General features: G+C 37.5%; 1 protein-coding gene across 1 annotated transcript in view; it reads right to left on the reverse strand.

The window, feature by feature from the left end:
- The window catches only part of LOC129425953 (uncharacterized), a 30,073-nt gene continuing 6,782 nt past the window's right edge, over window positions 1–23,291 (reverse strand). Inside the window, exons 4-16 of the mRNA XM_073865114.1 lie at window positions 21,086–21,187; window positions 20,920–21,006; window positions 20,666–20,740; window positions 20,449–20,523; window positions 20,104–20,196; window positions 12,008–12,169; window positions 11,844–11,933; window positions 11,609–11,704; window positions 11,397–11,480; window positions 11,033–11,128; window positions 9,311–9,409; window positions 1,910–1,947; window positions 1–1,786 (exon numbers count right to left, since the gene is read on the reverse strand). Of these exons, the coding sequence (XP_073721215.1) occupies window positions 1,652–1,786; window positions 1,910–1,947; window positions 9,311–9,409; window positions 11,033–11,128; window positions 11,397–11,480; window positions 11,609–11,704; window positions 11,844–11,933; window positions 12,008–12,169; window positions 20,104–20,196; window positions 20,449–20,523; window positions 20,666–20,740; window positions 20,920–21,006; window positions 21,086–21,187 (1,232 nt within the window). The 3' untranslated portion in view covers window positions 1–1,651. The remainder of the gene's footprint in view (window positions 1,787–1,909; window positions 1,948–9,310; window positions 9,410–11,032; window positions 11,129–11,396; window positions 11,481–11,608; window positions 11,705–11,843; window positions 11,934–12,007; window positions 12,170–20,103; window positions 20,197–20,448; window positions 20,524–20,665; window positions 20,741–20,919; window positions 21,007–21,085; window positions 21,188–23,291) is intronic.

The raw sequence follows: 23,291 nt of genomic DNA on the forward strand, positions 1-23,291 counted from the left end.
AAAATTGATACTTCACTTTAAAGGTGACATAGAATGATTGAACGGGGTATTTATCCTTGTTCTGTGATGTGACATGTAGACAAAAATGTTTTTATTTGGGTCTGTAATGCCTTAGAAGCTTCCTAAAAACCTCTCTCAGATAGCTCTATAAGGGTGGGGGATTTTAAACAACTGGGTTTGCACCTATTTGGCTCCCCCTACTGGCTTAACTTGCAATCTCATTACTGATTGGCTGACTTTGCTGCCACTCAAAAAATGTAGCCAATTATTTTAAAGTGGAGGGGCAGTGAGATGGCTGTGATGTCATAAGCATCAGTTTTTCAGATTGGGCTGTTTTCTGGCTGACATTTCTAAAAGAGGAATTTCTATGAGACTGAGATGTTTAGCACTTTTTGTATGTTTGTGAATGTGGGTAGACTACCATTATTCAACAAAGACAAGGTAAAAATGTTTTTTCATTCTCTGTCCCCTTTAATTTTTTTGGTACATTTAAAAGCACATCTTAATCATATTTCATGTACAATATTGTTCCATAAGATAAACTAAGGTGGCACTTAAATGGTTCAAAACACACACACACACACACACACACACACACACACACACACACACACACACACACACACACACACACACACACACACACACACACACACACACAATTTTTTAACATTGAATTTAATCTAAAATAAAAGTGTGATATATTTGACATTAATTAAAATTAGTACACATTTAGTTGTTTACATTATTACATTAAATTCATATTTAAATGTATTTCCAACAGACATTAAAGTGTATTTTAGTTCACATACATTGCATGTTAGTACATTAAAAAGTACACTTTAAACATATTTTAAACACAATAAAAGCAAATATGATAGTACAAATAAAAAATTAGTTCAGTGTCACTTTATTAAAAAAATTCTCAAAAGTTCAACTTGTTGCATTTAATGTGAAAGTTAAACTGTCATTTATTTTGAATTATTTACAAAAATGCGCACTAATGTGTCGAAAATAGCACACTTAATTTGCAATTAAGTTTGAAAATAGGAAGTATACTTTTTGTGTGATAAGTGCACTTTAGGCTAATAGGATTTAGTTTCTCTTTCCCTGTCTCGTCCTCATTCCTTAGGACAATGTGACTAACAGACCCAGCTCCGGCTGCCGTGGAGGTCAACACGCCACTGATCTACTAGCCTTCCCTCAACGTGATGCTGCCCTGCTACCACTGACTGTATTCTGAATCTGCTGCTCATGTTTTTAAGATTTTTCTGTGTTTTTTTCCTGCATCTATTAACATAAAGCTGTTTTGAAACAATTAAACAATTGTGAAAAGCTATATAAATAAAATAAAATTGAATTGAACTTTATAAAAGTATATTAAAGTGAACTTTTTTTCACAAGGGCATACAAGAGCCTTTAATTTGCGAAATATACACTTTTATTTGACTTCAGTTCTGAATGTTTATTTTAAAATAACCAGACGTCACAGGCGCGCATTGAATCTTGGGATAGCCAAGGCGGTAAAGGATCCATATGACTTCGGAGGCATGAAGGCAGCTCCGAGAAAAACATTCGGACAGCCTACATAGGCAGAGTTACGAGATTCAGTTAATATGAACTATGCTAAGAGACCTATGGTCAGGTCAGGTCAGGTGATATCCTCCTTTTTCTCCTCACTGCTCAAAGGCACTTTTACAACATCCATTTCTAAAGATTCTGTGCTCTGGTTCTGGTTAAAAGGGGTCAACTTTTCAGTGTGAGTCCCATCCAAATCCGCTGAGTTCTGTGTTAGAAAGAAGACATTTGAAACAAAACTTTTTGCTTTTGCTGACATGCATCTTATTTCTTTGGGATCTCAGTGATTCTTTAATTAAGCCTTCTTAGAAATTGTATTGAATATACCAACCCGAGAGTCCCCTTGAGATTCTGATGTAACAGCTGTCCCTGAGGTGTGAAAGCAGACACAAATACCAAAGTCTCAGTCTCAGCACAAATACCAAAGACAGTATAATAAATGATGACTACTATTTAAAAGCTATTTTAAAAGTACTTTAAATTTATGGCACATTTATTCTCTCTAATAAGATTTTTAAATAACAAAATGAATAAGGAGATATTAATTAATTTTTTCTGATGAACACAAAGTAATATATTGTGATAAATGATGGTAAGCACACAAAAAATATGATTTAATTCAATGGGTACCATTAACTGTGCATTTAACAAAATATTTTTTTCATCTTTTATCACAATACTTCTATAATATTTGTTTTCCTACTATGGAATTCAATGGTTACATTCAGCTGTGTGCTTACCATCATTTATCAAAATATCTTCTTTTGTGTTTATCAAAAAAAGTAATTCATACATTATTCGATTTACAACAGCATAAGGATGAGACATTTTTTTGGGGTGAACTATAATGTACCTTTTAAGGGCCGGTTTCACAGACCAAGGCTTAAATAAAGTTAGGACTACTGTAGGCCTTATTTGAATTAAAATGTTTAAAACTAAAATGCATGTTTGAGTTACTTTAATTTCAAAACACCTTGTACTGACATTTCTCAACAGATATTGGTGCCACTGTTTTGTCTCAAGATTTACACCAGTATCGTTTTTTTGTAAGGTTTGTTTGTAAAAACTTCTTAAATGTCCTAAAATAACTAAGGTCTAGTCCTGGATTAATCTAAACCCTGTTCAGGAAACCACCCATTATCATGTAAATGTCACAGCTGTAATGTGGCAAAGCGCTGTAGTACATCATAACCATCAGTGTCTCATTATTATTTATGAGATAGCGTGTTCTTATACAGAAGCCGAGAGAGGCCATGCACTATTATTATTTTTGCTTGCTTGTTTTCTCGTGATCACAAAATTTTTAATTTTCACAAACTCAACAATACACCACGGGCAAATTTATTACCCTTCGGTAATAAATAAATAAATCTGTTAACCTACCAGTACTGATCAAAACTACCAAATATTTACAACAAAATTCATGATTTTAACTATTTAATTGCCATGTTTATAAGTGATGTCCCTGATTTGGGGAAAAACACACAAAATGACAGATTTTCAATATAAAAAGTGATTGTGGACTGGTTGTTTTTGTACCTTTTTCACAGCCTTGGGCATGTCAAAGATTAGTAAAAACATTGGCTTTGATGCATTTTTTAGTGCAGCATCAAATTTTATTTTTAGGGGCCAAGCCCGCAGGGCGGCAGGCCACTATTGCGTTTGATGGTTTTCTTATTATTATTATTATTATTATTATTATTATATTTCTTCTTCCCCAATGGGAGTCTATGGCAGCCCTATGAACCGTACATAGGAAAATGAAACAAATTTGGCACACTTGTAGTGGTGGTCCTAAATAGTCATGTGACCAACTATGGGGTCTCTAGCATTAACTCTATAGCGCCACCAACCCTTCAAAAATTCAATATTCAAATGGTTATAACTGTAGAATCATTTGATCAACAAAAACTCTACCTACTACATCTGAATCCTCTCCTCACGCTCATTACAATGACCACCTTACATTAAGACTCCACCCATTACAGTAGCGGCCATTTTGAAAAGTAGAGTATTTCGTTTTTTCGCTACTACTTTTGCAGCGTTCATTGCATTGTTACGCAATTTGGCACAGAGAATCTTTGGACCGAGCCGCAGAGAAATGACCGAACAGAATTTTGATTTTTATCTTTGTTCAAAAGTAATAATTGCGTACATTTATCGATGTCGACCCAAAATTCGTTCTGAGTCATTATCTCGGTCATTCTTTGATCAATTGAAATGAAACTTGGTACCCTTCATTAAGACCATGAACTGTGGTACCATGCCAAATTTGAGGACAGCGCCACCTATGGGTCATGAGATATGAAAAATTGATATTTTTGCCCATAACTATTGAAATGTTTGATAGAAAATTATGATCTTAGTGTCTATGGATTCCTTGGCTCATGACCAATCTGTCGATATATATTATGCCGGAAATGACCAAACCGCCTGTCCACTATTTTGAATTTTGCTTTAAATTGTGATAACTATTATTCTATATAATGTATCGGCACAAAAATCGGTAGGAAGCATCGGTATGATGTCCTGAAGGTACTTGGGAAATCTGAAGACAGCGCCACCTAGGGTTCATAAACTATATAAAACAGCCCATAACTTCTGAAAACTTTGTCTGATATTCATTTTCTTTGTGAATATTTATTCACTGGTTTAAGTCGATTGCAACGATATCTCATTTGTCAGTTTTCAACATTCTGTTCATATCTTATTTCATAGCATATGTGAAGTAGTTTTTTCGCTACTACTTTTGCAAATTAAGTCTATTTTATGCCAGGCTCTGCTCACATAAACTTTGGAGCAATCCGCACAGAAATGACCAAACACATTTTTTATATTCTCTGCCATTCCCGAGAAATACCTGTCCAAAGTTGACTGTCCCTGTGACATTGTCTCTTCGTCATATTAAATTATTATGACTGCGTTATAACATGTTGTGCATTCCTATACAACATGTTTTTCTTGACTTAAACGTTAACTCTTCTCACTTAAACTATCTGATTCTCATATAAATTGTAATTTTGTTATTTCTGCTCTGCAATGTCATGTCTGCACCTTCCTTCCTCCATTTGAATGCTTGCAGCTCTGAAAACCTTGGCTAGCTACACTGCCTGTGTAGCTCAGTCTATTAAATCGCATGCATCAAAACTCAGAGGTTAAGGGTTCAAATCCCGTCTTATGCATGTGTTATGTTTTTCTATTAATATTTGTTGTTTTGAGTTTATTCTCACCTATTATTCTCAACCAGTCTGTTTTCCATGTTCTGCACGGCTTGCAATTTGGTGGCCAAGCATCATCACCAGTTCAAAAATGCAGTAGCGGCCATTTTGAAAAGTACAGTAATCTGTTTTTTTGCTACTACTTTTGCAGTGTTTGTTGAATTGTTACACAATTTGGCTCAGATTATCTTTGGACCGAGCCACATAGAAATGACCAAACAGGATTTTGATATTTATCTTTGTTCAAAAGTAATAATTGCGTACATTTATCGATGTCAACCCAAAATTTGTTCTGAGTCATTATCTCGGTCATTCTTTGATCAATTGAAATGAAACTTGGTACCCTTCATAAGGACCATGAACTGGGGTACCATGCCAAATTTGAGGACAGCGCCACCTATGGGTCATGAGATATGAAAAATGGCCATTTTTGCCCATAACTATTGAAATGTTTGATAGAAAATTATGATCTTAGTGTCTTTGGATTCCTTGGCTCATGACCAATCTGTCGATATATATTATGCCGGAAATGACCAAACCGCCTGTCCACTATTTTGAATTTTGTTTTAAATTGGGATAACTATTATTCTATATAATGTATCGGCACAAAAATCGGTAGGAAGCATCCGGTATGATGTCCTGAAGGTACTTGGGAAATCTGAAGACAGCGCCACCTAGGGTTCATAAACTATATAAAACAGCCCATAACTTCTGAAAACTTTGTCTGATATTCATTTTCTTTGTGAATTTTTATTCACTGGTTTATGTCGATTGCAACGATATCTCATTTGTCAGTTTTCAACATTCTGTTCATATCTTATTTCATAGCATATGTGAAGTAGTTTTTTCGCTACTACTTTTGCAAATTAAGTCTATTTTATGCCAGGCTCTGCTCACATAAACTTTGGAGCAATCCGCACAGAAATGACCAAACACATTTTTTATATTCTCTGCCATTCCCGAGAAATACCTGTCCAAAGTTGACTGTCCCTGTGACATTGTCTCTTCGTCATATTAAATTATTATGACTGCATTATAACATGTTGTGCATTCTTATACAACATGTTTTTCTTGACTTAAACTTTAACTCTTCTCACTTAAACTATCTGATTCCCATATAAATTGTAATTTTGTTATTTCTGCTCTGCAATGTCATGTCTGCACCTTCCTTCCTCCATTTGAATTCTTGCAGCTCTGAAAACCTTGGCTAGCTACACTGCCTGTGTAGCTCAGTCTATTAAATCGCATGCATCAAAACTCAGAGGTTAAGGGTTCGAATCCCGTCTGATGCATGTGTTATGTTTTTCTATTAATATTTGTTTTGAGTTTATTCTCACCTTTTATTCTCAACCAGTCTGTTTTCCATGTTCTGCGCGGCTTGCAATTTGGTGGCCAAGCATCATCACCGGTTCAAAAATGCAGTAGCGGCCATTTTGAAAAGTACAGTATTCAGTTTTTTTGCTACTACTTTTGCAGTGTTTGTTGAATTGTTACACAATTTGGCTCAGATTATCTTTGGACCGAGCCACATAGAAATGACCAAACAGAATTTTGATATTTATCTTTGTTCAAAAGAAATAATTGCGTACATTTATCGATGTCAACCCAAAATTCGTTCTGAGTCATTATCTCTGTCATTCTTTGATCAATTGAAATGAAACTTGGTACCCTTCATAAGGACCATGAACTGGGGTACCATGCCAAATTTGAGGACAGCGCCACCTATGGGTCATGAGATATGAAAAATGGCCATTTTTGCCCATAACTATTGAAATGTTTGATAGAAAATTATGATCTTAGTGTCTTTGGATTCCTTGGCTCATGACCAATCTGTCGATATATATTATGCCGGAAATGACCAAACCGCCTGTCCACTATTTTGAATTTTGTTTTAAATTGGGATAACTATTATTCTATATAATGTATCGGCACAAAAATCGGTAGGAAGCATCCGGTATGATGTCCTGAAGGTACTTGGGAAATCTGAAGACAGCGCCACCTAGGGTTCATAAACTATATAAAACAGCCCATAACTTCTGAAAACTTTGTCTGATATTCATTTTCTTTGTGAATTTTTATTCACTGGTTTATGTCGATTGCAACGATATCTCATTTGTCAGTTTTCAACATTCTGTTCATATCTTATTTCATAGCATATGTGAAGTAGTTTTTTCGCTACTACTTTTGCAAATTAAGTCTATTTTATGCCAGGCTCTGCTCACATAAACTTTGGAGCAATCCGCACAGAAATGACCAAACACATTTTTTATATTCTCTGCCATTCCCGAGAAATACCTGTCCAAAGTTGACTGTCCCTGTGACATTGTCTCTTCGTCATATTAAATTATTATGACTGCATTATAACATGTTGTGCATTCTTATACAACATGTTTTTCTTGACTTAAACTTTAACTCTTCTCACTTAAACTATCTGATTCCCATATAAATTGTAATTTTGTTATTTCTGCTCTGCAATGTCATGTCTGCACCTTCCTTCCTCCATTTGAATTCTTGCAGCTCTGAAAACCTTGGCTAGCTACACTGCCTGTGTAGCTCAGTCTATTAAATCGCATGCATCAAAACTCAGAGGTTAAGGGTTCGAATCCCGTCTGATGCATGTGTTATGTTTTTCTATTAATATTTGTTTTGAGTTTATTCTCACCTTTTATTCTCAACCAGTCTGTTTTCCATGTTCTGCGCGGCTTGCAATTTGGTGGCCAAGCATCATCACCGGTTCAAAAATGCAGTAGCGGCCATTTTGAAAAGTACAGTATTCAGTTTTTTTGCTACTACTTTTGCAGTGTTTGTTGAATTGTTACACAATTTGGCTCAGATTATCTTTGGACCGAGCCACATAGAAATGACCAAACAGAATTTTGATATTTATCTTTGTTCAAAAGTAATACATTTGTCAATAGGAATAACTTTTAAACCATTTAATCAACTAAACTTCTACGGAGAATATTTGATGGGGTAATCTATGCCTTCCCAGTAGCTCAACCAAATGCGTGATGGGCATGAAATCCAGAGGTTGCGGGTTCAAATCCAGCGTAGGGCAGCAATTAAAATGGTTCACACAAATGATATATCATGTAGAGTCAAATGTTTGAACAGGTTTGACTACCTACAGGGGATTTAAAAAAATATTCTGTTCTTGAGAAAAATCTCTCCAAACTTGAACATACACATTGTCACTACAGCAATCTAGCTTAAGCAGCTGTCTGTATGTATGTCTCCCCTGTAGCTCAACCAGATGAGTGACAGGCATGAAACCTGGAGATCATGGGTTCAAATCCTGGCTAGGGCAGAAATTGAAGTCTCTTACTTTAGAGTCAAAAGCTTCAATTCATTATTTGTATTTTACTTTATTATTTTTACAGGTATTATTTTGTTTGTGCTCTTTTGGTTTAAGTCTCATGTGTAACATGTATGATGCTTTGGTGGTTCAATTGTTTTCTAGGTCAGCATTGGACTAATCGGTCCTTCTTTCAGCATGCAAATAAATATTATACTTCAAAATTTTTATTTTTTCATTATGTTCATTCTCATCTTTGAGTCCAGTGTGCTGATAGTTCCCATACATATCTGCTACATTGCATTCTTCAATTGCATGTCCTTTCAGCTTCGTTGCGTGTTGCAGGACCATTGTTGCTTGGCCCCGTATCGCTGTCTACAGCTATATTTTCTCCATCATTTACTGTTTTTGCCCCATTGACTTCCATTATAACAATGTTTTTTTTAAATTTCAGAGCCATGACACCATATAATCATGCATTCTTGATTGTTTTGGGGGTTTTTCCTTTTACAAAGAGGTAAAATTTGTCATTTTTACTGTTGATCACCATGGGGTGACATGAACCCTTTAGTAGGCCTGTGCAAAAACAGACCTTAATTTCTGGCTTGTACATTAAGTTATATGGAGTATAACAGCATATCATTGTGTCTGTGTCTGTAAAGAAAAATCTGTAAAAATAAACTTGTATCAGATTTATGAACATCATATATTATGAACCAAAATGCAAAAACAACTTTAAATAAACTGAACAATGAAGCTAGAGTTGATGATGGACTGAGAACTAAACAATCAAATTAACTTTTAGGTTTTAAGTTAGTGTTCTCTGCAAGTGTGTCCACCACAAAGGACTGAAAGTTGGTCCTTCTTTCTGTGCACCACTTGCATGTTCCCCTCCTCACTCCTGAGCTGCTGGTGTTTGCTGGTTTTTTTGGATTAGTGTTTGGAGGGAAAGTTACAGGCGGAATCTCTCTCACCATTGCAGTAGCAACTGGTGAACGAGGGAGGTGATCCTCAATACTACCCCCCCCCCACACACACACACACTCTCTAATATGCCGTTATACTCCATATAACTCAATAAACCAGATATGAAGCTTTATTTTTGCACAGGCCTAATAAATGGATAATGGTGCTACATTGTGATTAAATGCTAGAACAACACATTTAATGCAGTCATTTTGTTTATACACTTATACAACTAAATTAAATTTTTACTCACAGGGTGTACAAATGGGTAAAATCAGAAGTGGTGAAGTAAAGAGGAATTCAGAGGGGAAGACAATAATCCTCTGATCTTCAAATAGATGTTTACCATTAACTGAGGATGAAAACACATTTTAAACAAACAGTATAATGCACATTATAGTATCTTATATACAGTTTTTTTCCCATATAACAGTGTGCACAACTGGAGTCACATGTGCAAAACTGTAACTACAGTCTGCACAGCAGTAGTTCATGTGGATATATATATATATTTTTTTTTTCTTACAGTTTTTCTCAGTTGCTTTTGTACATTTCTCAGATCAGAATTGAAATTCTCAAAACTACCTGTTCTATTCTCACATCATTGTGCCACTTGTGCACATTAAAAAAACAGTTTCTCATTTCTTTGAACAAGTTGCAAATGCTTTGGCACATCCATGCAAATGATTATGTTGAAATGATGGCGAACTATAGACCCAATATAGTCCTGCTATGAGTAACCCACTTCTACCCTAAATAACCTTAAATTTGGTTAAATGTCATTTTTGCCAAGATAACCTGAAGATGTATGATATTCCAACATGTAAGCAAAGTCAACAGGTGTTCAAGGTGTTTGCTTTCATTTCTTTTGCATGTTCTAAAAGTATATCCATTTAGTAGACAGCCCAAATTTAGCCTTGTTTTAGCCAAACATGCTTGCTGGGTCAAGAGGGATAGGAAGACTTCAGTGTAATTCCTACAGCACTGCATGTACAGTTTTCCCTAAAGAGATTGTTCAATGTTCACATTTCTACTTTTTTTTCATTGGGCTATGCAGTGCTGTTTTTCCTTTCTGGATGGCAATAACATGGTCTGTCAAAGAATTAACGTACAAACAGTATAAGCGTAAATGTAAATTTTGTCCAGTTTCTTGCGATCAAACTCCCACATAAACTATACTAAGGTGTAACCTACAATTTACAATAACTGTCATCAAAACTTTAGCCATAGTTTACATCAGAACATCCCTCCAGAGTAAACTGTTATATTGACAACATGACTAAACAATTTGTGTCTTATCCATACACAATGACACAATGACTTGTCATTCTGATGGCACTGACATGTTCATTGACAAAGATATTTACTTTTGAGAGATGAACTAAGTATTTTGAGTAAGAGAGTGGCTTTTGCAGGTAATCCATGATGTTTTGCTATTTGTACGAATTGTTTTGAGAAATGCACTTACTGTTTTGCAAATTGTGAGTATGATTCGAGAAATGAACCAAAGTGACTGAGAAAAACTGTAAAGAATTGTTCTGTTCTAGAAATGCAAATCATCTTCAAAGAAAATATTACTTTGTATGAAGTCACTGAAATTGTTCAAAGTGAAAAGATATGTATTTTGTGTATTGGTGTTTGATGTTAGTTTTATCCTCTCAGTATGTTCTGAGTGACAGTGTGTGTTATCTCAGTGAGGGTTGTGTTTAGTGTTTGGCTGCACTGAGCTGTTTTGAGCCATGTTTTAAGAGTTGTATTGCTTGGAGTGAGTTTTGTAGGTGATGTGAACTGTTTAGCTCAGGTGACTGTTGGTAGTGCAGACTGTAGTTAGAGTTTTGCACTTGTAGCTCCAGTTGTGCTAACTGTCGTTTAGCAATCGAAAAAAACTTTAATGTGGATCTGCTCATGAGATGCACCCAGCACATGGTCTTCATCATGACCTTAAGAATATCAATATAAAGTCTCATTAACTCACCAGCTTTAAATATCAAGTCTGTCATCAGTGCCACAGAGTTCACCAGAACAAGACCGACTGATCCAAACAGGAACAAAATGTTTTTGCTCCAAAACTCTGTTGAGCAGAGTGAAGCGTTTTTGTAAAAAATTATTATTGCACTTATTTACATTACAATACCAGTACTTAATCTATTGAAAACAGCAGTAATCTCAGAAATATGACAAATTACTTCTATAGTACAGTATACTGTAGTATTCATTATAAAGTGAAAATTAGTGGCTGCAGTAGAAATACGGAAACTTTGCTGTGATCACAGAACTATTCCAGATCTTATGCTTGAAAAACAACAAAAGGAGTATAAAGAAGAAAATTGATACTTTACTCAAATTATTGACTGGGACTTCAGAAAATATGTTCACCCACAACGCTTGAAGAAATCCAGCAATACAAACCAGTCCTACATTACCTGTCAACAAAACCACAGCCTTATTTATTATTGAAAACAAAAGTAGGTATTTTATACTTGATGTACAATTAAAACTTTTAACTAGAGATATAATAAAGTTTTAATACAGTTAATTAAAATATTCATACCTTCTTTATTTCTCAGGAATTCAATGTAAAGGTAAACAATCCTTACATTCATTAAACACATCAGTATCCATACCACTTTATCTAAAACAATGAACCCTGAAAAACATGACAAGCAGAGAAAGTCAAAACACTACCAAAAAAATACACATAATATCAACTACATTATATTCAACAAAGCTTAGTGATAAATGTAATTTTAGCACAGAGCAGGTAGAATTTATTTTCTCAAACATACTGAGCTTTTGTGTCCTTTTTGTGTTAGTCCAACACCCGTTTAAAAAACACGAACCAGCAAACACTGGCACCACTGCAGCAATAATTAATGCTAAAAAAGAGAGACAGTTAGAGAAGGTGACAACTAATTCATCATTCGCTAGAGTCTGAAATGTTATTGCTTACTTGTCCAGATGCCAACAAGAGAGTAGATAAAAAGACTGAGTTGTGCTGAAGGCAGCAAATAAAAGCACAACCAGGCAGCAACACTCTTAATAGTTTCATTGCTCTTTAGTTTACACAATTTTCCAAAGGCTGAGAGCAACTTCATACAGCATCTAGCCAAATCTATCACAAAATGAAAAACAAACACATGTATGATTTCTCACATTAAAGTATTCTATAAAGTTTTCTTGTGGTCAAACATAAGCAACATTATTATTCTGGATAACAATTGCTCTTTTAATAAACGTGATTGTAAAGCTTGAATAGCATCTATCTAAAAGTTTTTGATTAGGTCAGAGATACACAAACAGAATATGAATGCAACATATTCTGGGAAACTAAACATAAAAAGCTGTGAGTGTTTAACTTTATATATTTTAGAGGCTACAGCAAAATTTTAAGAAAGTATATTAAAACAAAGACATATTCACATTGTACTAGATTGTATTGAGATCAGTTTAAAAGTGCATAAAACTGTTGCCTCTATAAAATGCTTAACCCTTTAGGCGCCAGAGGTTTTTTCCTAAAACATTTAATTTTGACATGTTACTTTCAAAAGGCTATATCTTAAACGTGATAAGAGATACAGACTTTCTGTAAATTAGAGAAATATTAAGGATGACACACTTTATGGAGGGAAATAAAATGTCCCATTAAATTTGCATATTATGACGTCATATGTGGCAGCCATCTTGAATTTTCATGAAAAGTCACATGTTTGAATGATAAAATGCAGCACTTCTTCCCCCCAAAATGTCCCTCACCTTCTGTATGCTATATTGCACAATACTGAATGCTCAGGTAAATAGTAGGTAGTAAACAAACTGATCTGCGCGCCGATAGACTAACGTTATGCATAATGGCTCCTCTGCCCCGTGTAATGTAACTCCACCTCTGCTCCTGCTACGAGCCGCATGGCCAGATCTGCCTCGCATGCGCCCTGAGTGGAGAGAATTTGCACAGGTTGGACTATTGCCTTTACTGTCGCCATGATTGTGTGCACGGGACGGAGCACTGGAAGTCGACCGCTCGCCCGACAGACTCCCAGGGCCCGCTCGGGAAGACGCAGCTCGCTCTACATTGCTTGCACGGTAAAAAGACTGGACGCGCATATTACCTCCAGCCTCATTCCCCACACCTGTAACACGCCTGCTAACCCGATGAATTCTCCGACCCCGTGTAACATTCCCACCACTGACATTGGGCAAAGGATTCATCATGTGCTTGGTGTATAACTTAGCTACACTTTCACTTTGTCCAGCCGCACGATTGCAAAGCAGGGGCGCATCTGAATCATGGTCACTAAATGAATCACCAGCATCTTCTGAAGGCAGATATTCCCCTTCATAATCATTGTCAGCGAATATAAGACCCAATACTTCATTGCAGGTAAGCTTTTTTGATGCCATTATATGATCATGTATTGAAAAAACTCGCTGAGGTTATCGCTCTGATAAAATGACTCACTTGCACACTAGCTATGCTGATGCGCACTTCAATGCGCTCTTGCTCTAAGAGTTTGTATAGAAGCATGATGTTTTTCTGAGTCGGGTATAAAGTATGACATGTCTGCCATCTAGTGGAGGGGGGGTGAACAAAATTTGACACCCTATGTGACAAAATCGGCAGTTACATTCAGTGACGCATCTTGTCGACAAAAGTCGACCGTGGCGCCTAGAGGGTTAAAGGGACACCAGGCAAAGTTTTCGTGTTAATTAATCATCTTCGTAAGTTGGTATATGACTAAATTGTCACAATGTCTGGTTGGTGTTCCCCAGGTGTCCACCAAAGGTCTCTTTCCCACACTGTTACATTTACTATGAACTGCATTTCCCATCATCCTGTCTGTCTTATCATTGATCATTGCACTCAGCTATCCCGACTCACCTTGTTAGTATCTGTCTGTTTCTCAATATGCGTTCTTCAGCAATCTTGCATCTTTGTGTCCTTGCTCTACATCATCATTAACCGCCGAAGTTCAATTCCAATTCTCAAGAACGCAAGTACAAAGGATGCATGAAAATACCCGGATATGTTCTTGATATCGAGGATGCATCGAGTGCAGACTTGCGTGCTGATGTCGCTTTGCGCCCCAGAAGTCTTTGCGGCAAAACAATGGCGGAGGTCTTGAGAACACAGAACGCACTTGTGAGAATTGAGATGTGTGCAATCTTCCTGTTGGTCACCTGACTAAAGCCATTGTTTTGCCGCAAAGACTTCTGGGGCGTAAAGCGACATCAGCACACAAGTCTGCACTCGATGCATCCTCGATATCAAGATCACATCCGGGTATTTACATGCGTCATCTGTACTTGCGCTCTTAAGAATTGAACTTCGAAGGTTAATGATGATTTAGAGCGAGAACACAAGGACGCAAGATCGCTGAAGAACGCATATTGAGAAACAGCTCCTGTCTGTTCAGTTACTGTCATGGAGTCCTTGTTTAAATGTCACATTGCCTAGCCTGTCTGTTCGTTTCTTGTTTTTGGACTGTTTGTGTATGGATTTTGACCCTTTGCCTGGCTGGATACTTTTCACTTTCATACTTTCATGATACTTTTCCCTTTTTAAGTTAGACAAAGGACATTAAAGAAGAGCCAGGGATAACCATTTAGGAACAAGAAAACTTGCTTCATTTTAATGTTCAAATTGTACAAACATTGCAAAATACACTTCCACATACTACGTCATCACTACGTGACTCCACTCATTACATATGTACTAAAGAAACAATTACTATTTTATTCATACATAACAGATACATTTTTGGATTAATAAAACTGCACTTGGATCTTAATTTCTTTCTGTGCGTGGTGTGAAATAAATGACTCATTACAGGGCGAATGAAGACTCTTTCCCCTGCCCCTATTGCCTGTAGGAAGAATATCCCACTTGCAAGTTTGGTGTATCCTACCCGGGTCCATCAGTCTTGCAAAGTCTTAGATATCGCGAGAAGCAGGATCAGTTTACGGCAAGCATCCCCAGCACAGAGGCAGGCTAACGAAACCCCGCTAGCGATTGTGGCAGAGCCAGGGAAGAAGATGCAAAAAAAAGATAAAGAGCTTCAGACCGAGCGAGGGCTCGAACACATATCAACATTGGTCAAGCTTTTTTAGAATGGCGAGAGCTGAAAGACAGAGAAGGCTCCAAGTCAGATGCAGACCTCGCATTATTGCTTTTGCGCTTGTAAGTAACACTTTGTTATTTTACTTTGTGCATGGTTGAACTTTTATTGGGTTCGTTAATATCTGTAAATTATGTTTATTAACGTACTTCAGGAGGAACACGTCAAATAAACTACTCAAGTGTCACGACAGGGTAGGGAAGTAGGACGCATACGCAGAGTTCACAAAATAAATAACATTTAATGATAAAATAGGAAACCAAAAACACGTGGAGTAAAATGACGAACAGGTAGCAAACACAGGAACATCCAAAATGTGACACGGGGAACAGACAGGGTAGTAATGACAATGATCCAGCAGTGAGCAAACAGAAGACAGAGGTATATATACACACAGACTAAATGACAAACAGGTGTGATGAGGCAGGTAATTAATCAATGAATGTCCAGGTGATAACAATCGGAACAGAGACAAGACATGACACGGATTAACCGTGACATTACCCTCCCCTCTACGAGTGGCTACCAGACACTCACATAAAACACAACAAAAACAAAGTCTGGTAGCGAGAGTCCAAGGGAGGGGTGGAGGGCTTGGGGACACTGGCGAAGCCAGCAGCCGCCGGGATGAGACCAACAGGACGGTTGGCCGGACTGCGCCAGGAGAACCGGAGCGATCGCTCCGAGAACCGAGGCAGACGAATTACCCCCCTCCTGGGAATCGTCGACGATCAGATGCCCCCGGAAATCATCTCCCATCCCCTCGTGGAAACGGAGACCCTCGGTAGCCACCCCGGGGAAATTATCTGGCGTGGTCCGTTCCGGATCCCCCTGCGAGCAGGATGGTGGTCCTCCGAGGGACCGTCGACGACGACTCAACCGTTGGGGGACCGCCTGGGCCGATCCTCCTCCCACAGGAGCGAGCGATCGCTCACGGTGGTCCCCAAGAGACATCGGGGCTGATGGGGAATGAACCCCGATGTCACTACTCCCCCTCGACAAAACTCCTGGGGGAGCCGCCCTCCGTGAACCTGCTGCGTCCAGTTTGGCTGGATCATTCTGTCATGACAGGGTAGGGAAGTAGGACGCATACGCAGAGTTCACAAAATAAATAACATTTAATGATAAAATAGGAAACCAAAAACACGAGGAGTAAAATGACGAACAGGTAGCAAACACAGGAACATCCAAAATGTGACACGGGGAACAGACAGGGTAGTAATGACAATGATCCAACAGTGAGCAAACAGAAGACAGAGGTATATATACACACAGACTAAATGACAAACAGGTGTGATGAGGCAGGTAATTAATCAATGAATGTCCAGGTGATAACAATCGGAACAGAGACAAGACATGACACAGATTAACCGTGACATCAAGTGCCTTTAGCTGTCTACAATCAGTAATCGACAAATATTCTAGTATCACCAGCTGTCTACAATCTAGGGCTGCAGCTATTGATTCTTTTTGTAATCGATTAATCTAGCACTCGATCGATTAATCGGATAATTTTTTGTTTGTGTTTTTACATTTACATTTATTTATTTAGCTGACGCTTTTATCAAAAGCGACTTAGAATTGCTATATATGTCAGAGGTCACACGCCTCTGGAGCAACTAGGGGTTAAGTGTCTTGCTCAGGGACACAATGGTGTGTCACAGTGGATTCGAACCCGGGTCTCTCACACCAAAGGCGTGTGTCTTATCCACTGCGCCATTTGGTTTTTAACTCTTTCCCCGCCATTGACGAGATAACTCGTTAATTACGAGAAAACACTTCCCTGCCAATGACAAGAAATTTCCGGCTTTCCGCAATACTGCTATTATCCACTTATTCAACCCGGAAGTAGCGCTTCACGTGAGAGAGAGAGATCTCCGTGTATCTATTAAATATTGCTCTGCATGGGATCTCTATCAAAAGTCCTTCACAAAAATGGAATTATCTCAGCTTTTAAAGTATTCTAATATTCACAGCTTGGTAAAGCCCATTGAGTTAATTTTTGCAAAGACATAAGTGTTGTCGCCTTGTCATATGAGCTTCATCTGTGACTAATAATGGATCAATTAGGTCTCAGGTGTGTATAAAAATAACCCCAGTGCACTAGACCTTCACATCAACTGCAACTAGACCTCTGCAAACATGCCTAAGATTCACCCTGAGACTAAAGTTTTGATTATCAAGAGGCTGAAGACCAGATCCACTGCAGATGTGGCAGACACCTTCAATGTTTTTGACAAGCCCAGGTCAGGCAGACCCCCCAAGACAACTGTTCGAGAGGACCGTTTGTTGGCTCGAAAATCCAAGGCCAGCCCATTTTCCACTGCAGCAGAGCTCCACAAGACCTGGTCACCTGAAGTCCCTGTGTCAACTAGAACAGTTTGTCGGATTTTGTCTCGAAATGGCTTCCATGGTCGAATCAGTGCCCAGAAGCCAGCACTAAACAAAAGACAATTGAAAAACCGTGTGGCATTTGCCAAGGCCTACAGCCTTCTAAAAGGATGTACACTGGAAAAGCAAAAGGTGGATTTTTCAGATTAATCTTCTGTTGAATTACACTACAGTCACCTCAAATATTGTAGGAGATCTTCTGGAGCCCGCATGGATCCGAGATTCACCCAGAAAACAGTGAAGTTTGGTGGCAGAAAAATCATGGTCTGGTTACATCCAGTAAGGGGGTGTGCGAGAGATCTGCAGGGTGGAAGGAACATCAAGTCTAAAATACCAAAAAATCTTAGCTACCCTTTTATATTCCCAACCATAAAAGAGGCCAAATTCTGCAGCAGGATGGTGCTCCATCGCATACTTCCATCTCCACATCAAAGTTCCTCAAGGCGAAGAAGATCAACATGCTCAAGGATTGGCCAGCCCAGTCACCAGACATGACCATCATTGAGCATATGTGGGGTAGGATGAAAGAGGAAGCATGGAAGATGAAACCAAAGAATATTGATGAACTCTGGGAGGCATGCAAGACTGCTTTCTTTGGTATTGCTGATGACTTCATCAATACATTGTATGAATAATTGCCAAACCGCATGGATGCAGTCCTTCAATCTCATGGAAGTCATACAAGATATTAAATTTGGATTTCACAGCACCACTACTTAATTTGCTGACATATTTTTGAATTTGCAGTAAATTTGTTTAATTTCTGTATAGGCGACAAAACTTTTGTCTTGCCAAAAATTGACCTTTCTGTCTTGATTAAAGGATAAATCTTTTTTCAGTGAAACTAATTTATTTCAGTGCATTAAACATAATTTGGGAGGGTTTTAGCTTTTCATACGAGCTATTTCTAACACCAATTGATTAATTAAAAGTCAGGTTAATAACAGGTGTTTCTACACAATAGATAAGCGACAAGACTTTTGTCAGGGAGTGATTATATATTTCAAGAAGAAAATTTTCTGGAAGGCATTAAACTTTTGTGAAAATCATGAAAAACGCTGGCGCTGGCTGGCAACTTTTTTTTTTAAAACGCTGGTGGGGAAAGAGTTAAACAACCAAAACAAATAATGCATAACGAAAATGATGTGGCTGTTAAATGCTCAAGCATTTGGCTTTTATTTGTTAAAAAAAAATGCCAACAATTAAGCAATTTTAATGTATTAATATGCACAACAGGTTTCATGCTGTAATCTAGCCCTGACATCAAAGTAAATATCTGGTTTATGTAGATTTCTACACCTGCAAAATTTACCATTAGGTTACTAACAAATAATTTATAATTTCTGGGGAGAGCCTATTGCTATGGTACCTGTGTGTGTGTGTGTGTGTGCGTGCGTGTGCGTGCAAGTGTGTTTGTGTGTGCGTGAGGAAGAGACGCCCCAGTCAGACCAGTTGCTTCATTGCAGTTTGGTACGGCAGAATGCATACATTTTTATTAGGACGCTGCATTTGGCTTGCATCACGCGCTATGGTTTGCTTCGTGAACATTGAACAACGGTCCGTGGGAATCAGATCTCTGCGCGTGTAGTGCACGTCATAGGAATTTAACGAGGCTTCGAGGCAGAATTTTTGCCTCAAGGAATTTTTTGAATCGAGTTCATTGAGTAACTCAATGAATCGTTTCAGCCCTACTACAATCAGTAATCAACATATCTACCCAATCAGCATGAAGGCAAGCCCGTGTATAATCACAGTCAAACTCACCTAAGGATTCTCTACAGTCTTCAGAATCCCTCCACCACCCCATCTTCTGTCACTCACCAGGTTACTCCCTAAACCTAAGGGGGGGTTACTCTGCGTTCAGGCCCATTTCCGAGCAGTGTGTTTGAAAGCATTTACTATCAGACACTAGGGGGAGCTTCGTAGAGAAAAAACACTTAGGCTTGCCTGGTTTAACATATCTTAAATAAGCATAATTAACATCCTTGCTGTTTTAAGGTTTTATAACGTTTGTGCTTTAAAAAAAGATACACATTTGAGGTGAGTTCATGAAGTAGTTTATTTTAATCTTTATATGTGCATCATGGGTTTACCATTATAATCCAACTATGCCTTATGTGTGTCATGTGTTAGGAGTTTAAGAGCCATCTGTGTATTTAAGAACAGATGTGTATTCATGTTTCAGGGCACAAAGGATTTTAGTATTAGCAAATAGCCAAGGGTCAAATAGGTCAAGGAAAGGAGACACTGGTCTGGTCTGGGGACTGTCATGTGATTCTTCAAGTTACAAGCCTGAACAGAAACATATTGTTTGAACCATGAGGGGAGGGAACTAAGACCTGTATATTAATCAAGGCCTGGCTCAGAGAGTCAAACTGATTTGGAGATTCCTCCCAGGCCGGCAGACTGGTTCTGGGAGGATTCACCAGGGCGGGCTCGGCTTTTTATTTGACCGGAAAATAAAAGTCTATCTCTTGAAATCAAAACCTAAGACTGAAGATCGTTTCATTTGAGGAAAAGGAAAACCACAACATTCACTCACGTATGACAAAGCTCAGACACAGCAGGACCAGTGATATCCAGACAAACTTCACAGTGATTGTGTCGATGTCTTTGAAATGTTCTGCTAACAGAGCTAGCACAAACAAATTAAAATATAAACATATCATTATTAAAAACTAAATAAACAAAGCACTATCTAACTACACTAACTTTTACAAAGACACGTAAATTGAAATAAATAATAATTGAGTACATTTTAAAAGGTTGTTACTTTACAAAGATTAAACTTTGTAGACTAGACTAAATTGAATTTGTAACCAATTGTTTTTTCTAATACAAAATGTCAACATAACAATATTTATAATTATGGATTTACAGTACTAACCTGAATACATTGCTACCAAAACAGCAGGAAAATACTGATCAGCATGTGAAGACTTAATATGGTTAATAATTGTGTCTGCAAAAAGAGATGATCAAATCTTGTAAGTGCGTAAAAGCACTGTAATGGTAATTACATATTTTATAGAATTAATTACTGTCAAATAAAAATACATAAGACAAAAGCATTATGAAAAAATATAAGATTTAAAAAGACCAACCTGGAAAATCACTTATATGGGGTGTAATCCAAAACAACCTCAGAGGCCTCAGAATAAAGAGAGAACAGCAAGATCCTGAAACATCCATGATATAAAGTTAGAAACGTTAGAAAATATGTAATATAACTTAATAATAAATATCTGGCTGTCATTTGCATAGTCATTTTAAGACGTTAAGGTATTCATTTTTAAAAGGAACTGAACTAATTGTTTATGTCAAATAGATTCTGATAAATGAGTTTCAATTGAAATACCTTCAGCAGCATACCACAGGATCGAAGCCAGTGCCATCATAATATTTGGGCAAAAGTGAAGACAAACATGAAGCAGCACCTTTATGCCTTGAGTGAAAACGAAAAGTATTTGCAAAACAATGTTTCAATAAACATTATGAAGCTTGGTCCTGAATGAAAAGCTTACCTTTATTCTTTAATGCACAGTATGTGAGAGGGCAGAACAGAAGAGCTGATACACATGCAGCAATGCAGAGAATCAACACCATTATATGTAGAGCTGAGAAACCTGTAACACACACACACATCAATTACACATATGTATAGTGGTGTGAAAAACTGTTAGCCCCCTTCCTGATGAAGTTTTTTGCATGTTTGCCATACTTTAATGTTTCAGATCATGAAACTAATTTTAAAAATTAATCAAACATAACACAAGTAAACAAAACATACAGTTTTTAAATTAGGCATTTTATTATACATAAGGGAAAACAAAATTCAAACCCACATGGCCCTGTGTGAAAAAGTGTTTGCACCCTAAATCTAATAACTGGTTTTGCCACCCTTAGCAGCAACAACTGCAATCAAGCGTATGCGATAACTTGCAATGAGTCTGTTACAGCACTGTGGAGGAATGTTGGCCCACTCATCTTTGCAGAATTGTTGTAATTCAGCCACATTGGAGGGTTTTTAAGCATGAACCACCTTTTTAAGGTCATACCACAGCATCTCAATAAGATTGAGATCAGGACTTTGACTAGGTCACCCCAAATTTTCATTTTGTTTTTCTTTAGCCATTCAGAGGTGAACTTCCTGCCTTTATGTTCGTTTTGTTCAGCAGCAGTTTTCATCTTTCATCAGCCATTTTCTTATGGTGGAGTCATGAACACTGACCTTAACTGAGGCAAGTGAGGCATGCAGTTCTTTGGATGTTGTTGTGGGCTCTTTTGTGACCTCTTAGATGAGTTGTCGTTGCTGCAATCTTTGAGTAATTTTTGTCAGCAAGCCATTCCTGGGAAGGTTCTCAATTGTTCCATATTTTCGCCAGTTGTGGATAATGGCTATTGCTGTGGTCCGCTGGAGTCCCAAAGCTTTAGAAATGGCTTAACAACCTTTTCAAGACTGATAGATCTCAATTACTTTTGTTCCTGAATGTCTTTGGATCTCAACATAAAGTGCAGCTTTTGAGGATCTTTTGGTCTACTTCACTTTTACTACTACTTCATTTCTTGATTGTGAACATGTGTGGGTGAGGTTAGAGAAACTGAACTCAGGTGTGATAAACCACAGTTAAGTTATGTTTGGGGGGGAGGCTTCATAATAATAACCTTCATTTAAAAACTGCATGTTGGGTTTACTTGTGTTAAAAAAAACTTGTGTTAACATTAAGTGTTTCAAACATGCCAAAAAATTCAGGAAGAGGCCAAAACTTTTTCACACCACTGTACATTATTCTAATGAACACCATGGAAGACATTTTAAGAAATATTCGTAACCAAACCGTTCATGAGCACCATTTACTTCCATCGTACTCATTTTTCCTACTAAGGTAGTAAATGGGGCTCACAAACAGTTACAAACATTTCTGAAAATATCTTTCTTTATGTTCATGCATCAGAACAAAGACATTTATACAGGTTAGTTACAACATGAGAGTAGGACTGCGACGATTAATCATGCAAATACGCATTTTCTCAATGAATGAATTTGAATGAATTACGGTGAAATGCCGCCACATCCAAAAGCCAGAGGGCGCTCTCATGTAGGAACACCACAGAAGAAGTAGCATTACAAACGCTATTCCAGGAAATGTCTAAAGGGATATTTATATCGCTGTTCTTCAGATTGTTTCAGGTATGTTCATGATAATGAAAATATTTTGAATAATTGTGTTTGACGAGTGTTGCTTTTTAAATTGACATTATAAACGACGCAAACTCATAGTGATTTTAGATTGATGAGGATTTTCTACTGATCATAGAGTTGTAGTACATGCACAAGTACATGAAACACAGAATCTGAGCCTTGCGATTCAGAATCGATTTCAGGCTTTTTAATGGGGAAGGCGATGTATCGTCACAGCCCTACGTGAGAGTGAGTAAATGATGACAAAATTTTTATTTTGGGGTAAACTATCCCTTTAAGGAATCAAACCTTTGAATTGGGACACTTTGGGGGTTCCCCAATATAAAGTGTGTGATAGAACCCCTTTTGATATATATGGTAAATATAAGGCCTTGACATTACTGGCAACAATTTTGTTGTTGGTAAAATTTCATATGATTAAACATGATTTTGGCATCCTAAAATGACTTGAATTTGAGTAATTTTACTTGATTTAGCTAGATTAAATGCAGATTGACTTTCAAATGCAGATTGACCCACCAAATTAA

Source organism: Misgurnus anguillicaudatus, unplaced genomic scaffold (assembly GCF_027580225.2).
Source record: "Misgurnus anguillicaudatus unplaced genomic scaffold, ASM2758022v2 HiC_scaffold_29, whole genome shotgun sequence".
Taxonomy (NCBI): domain Eukaryota; kingdom Metazoa; phylum Chordata; class Actinopteri; order Cypriniformes; family Cobitidae; genus Misgurnus; species Misgurnus anguillicaudatus.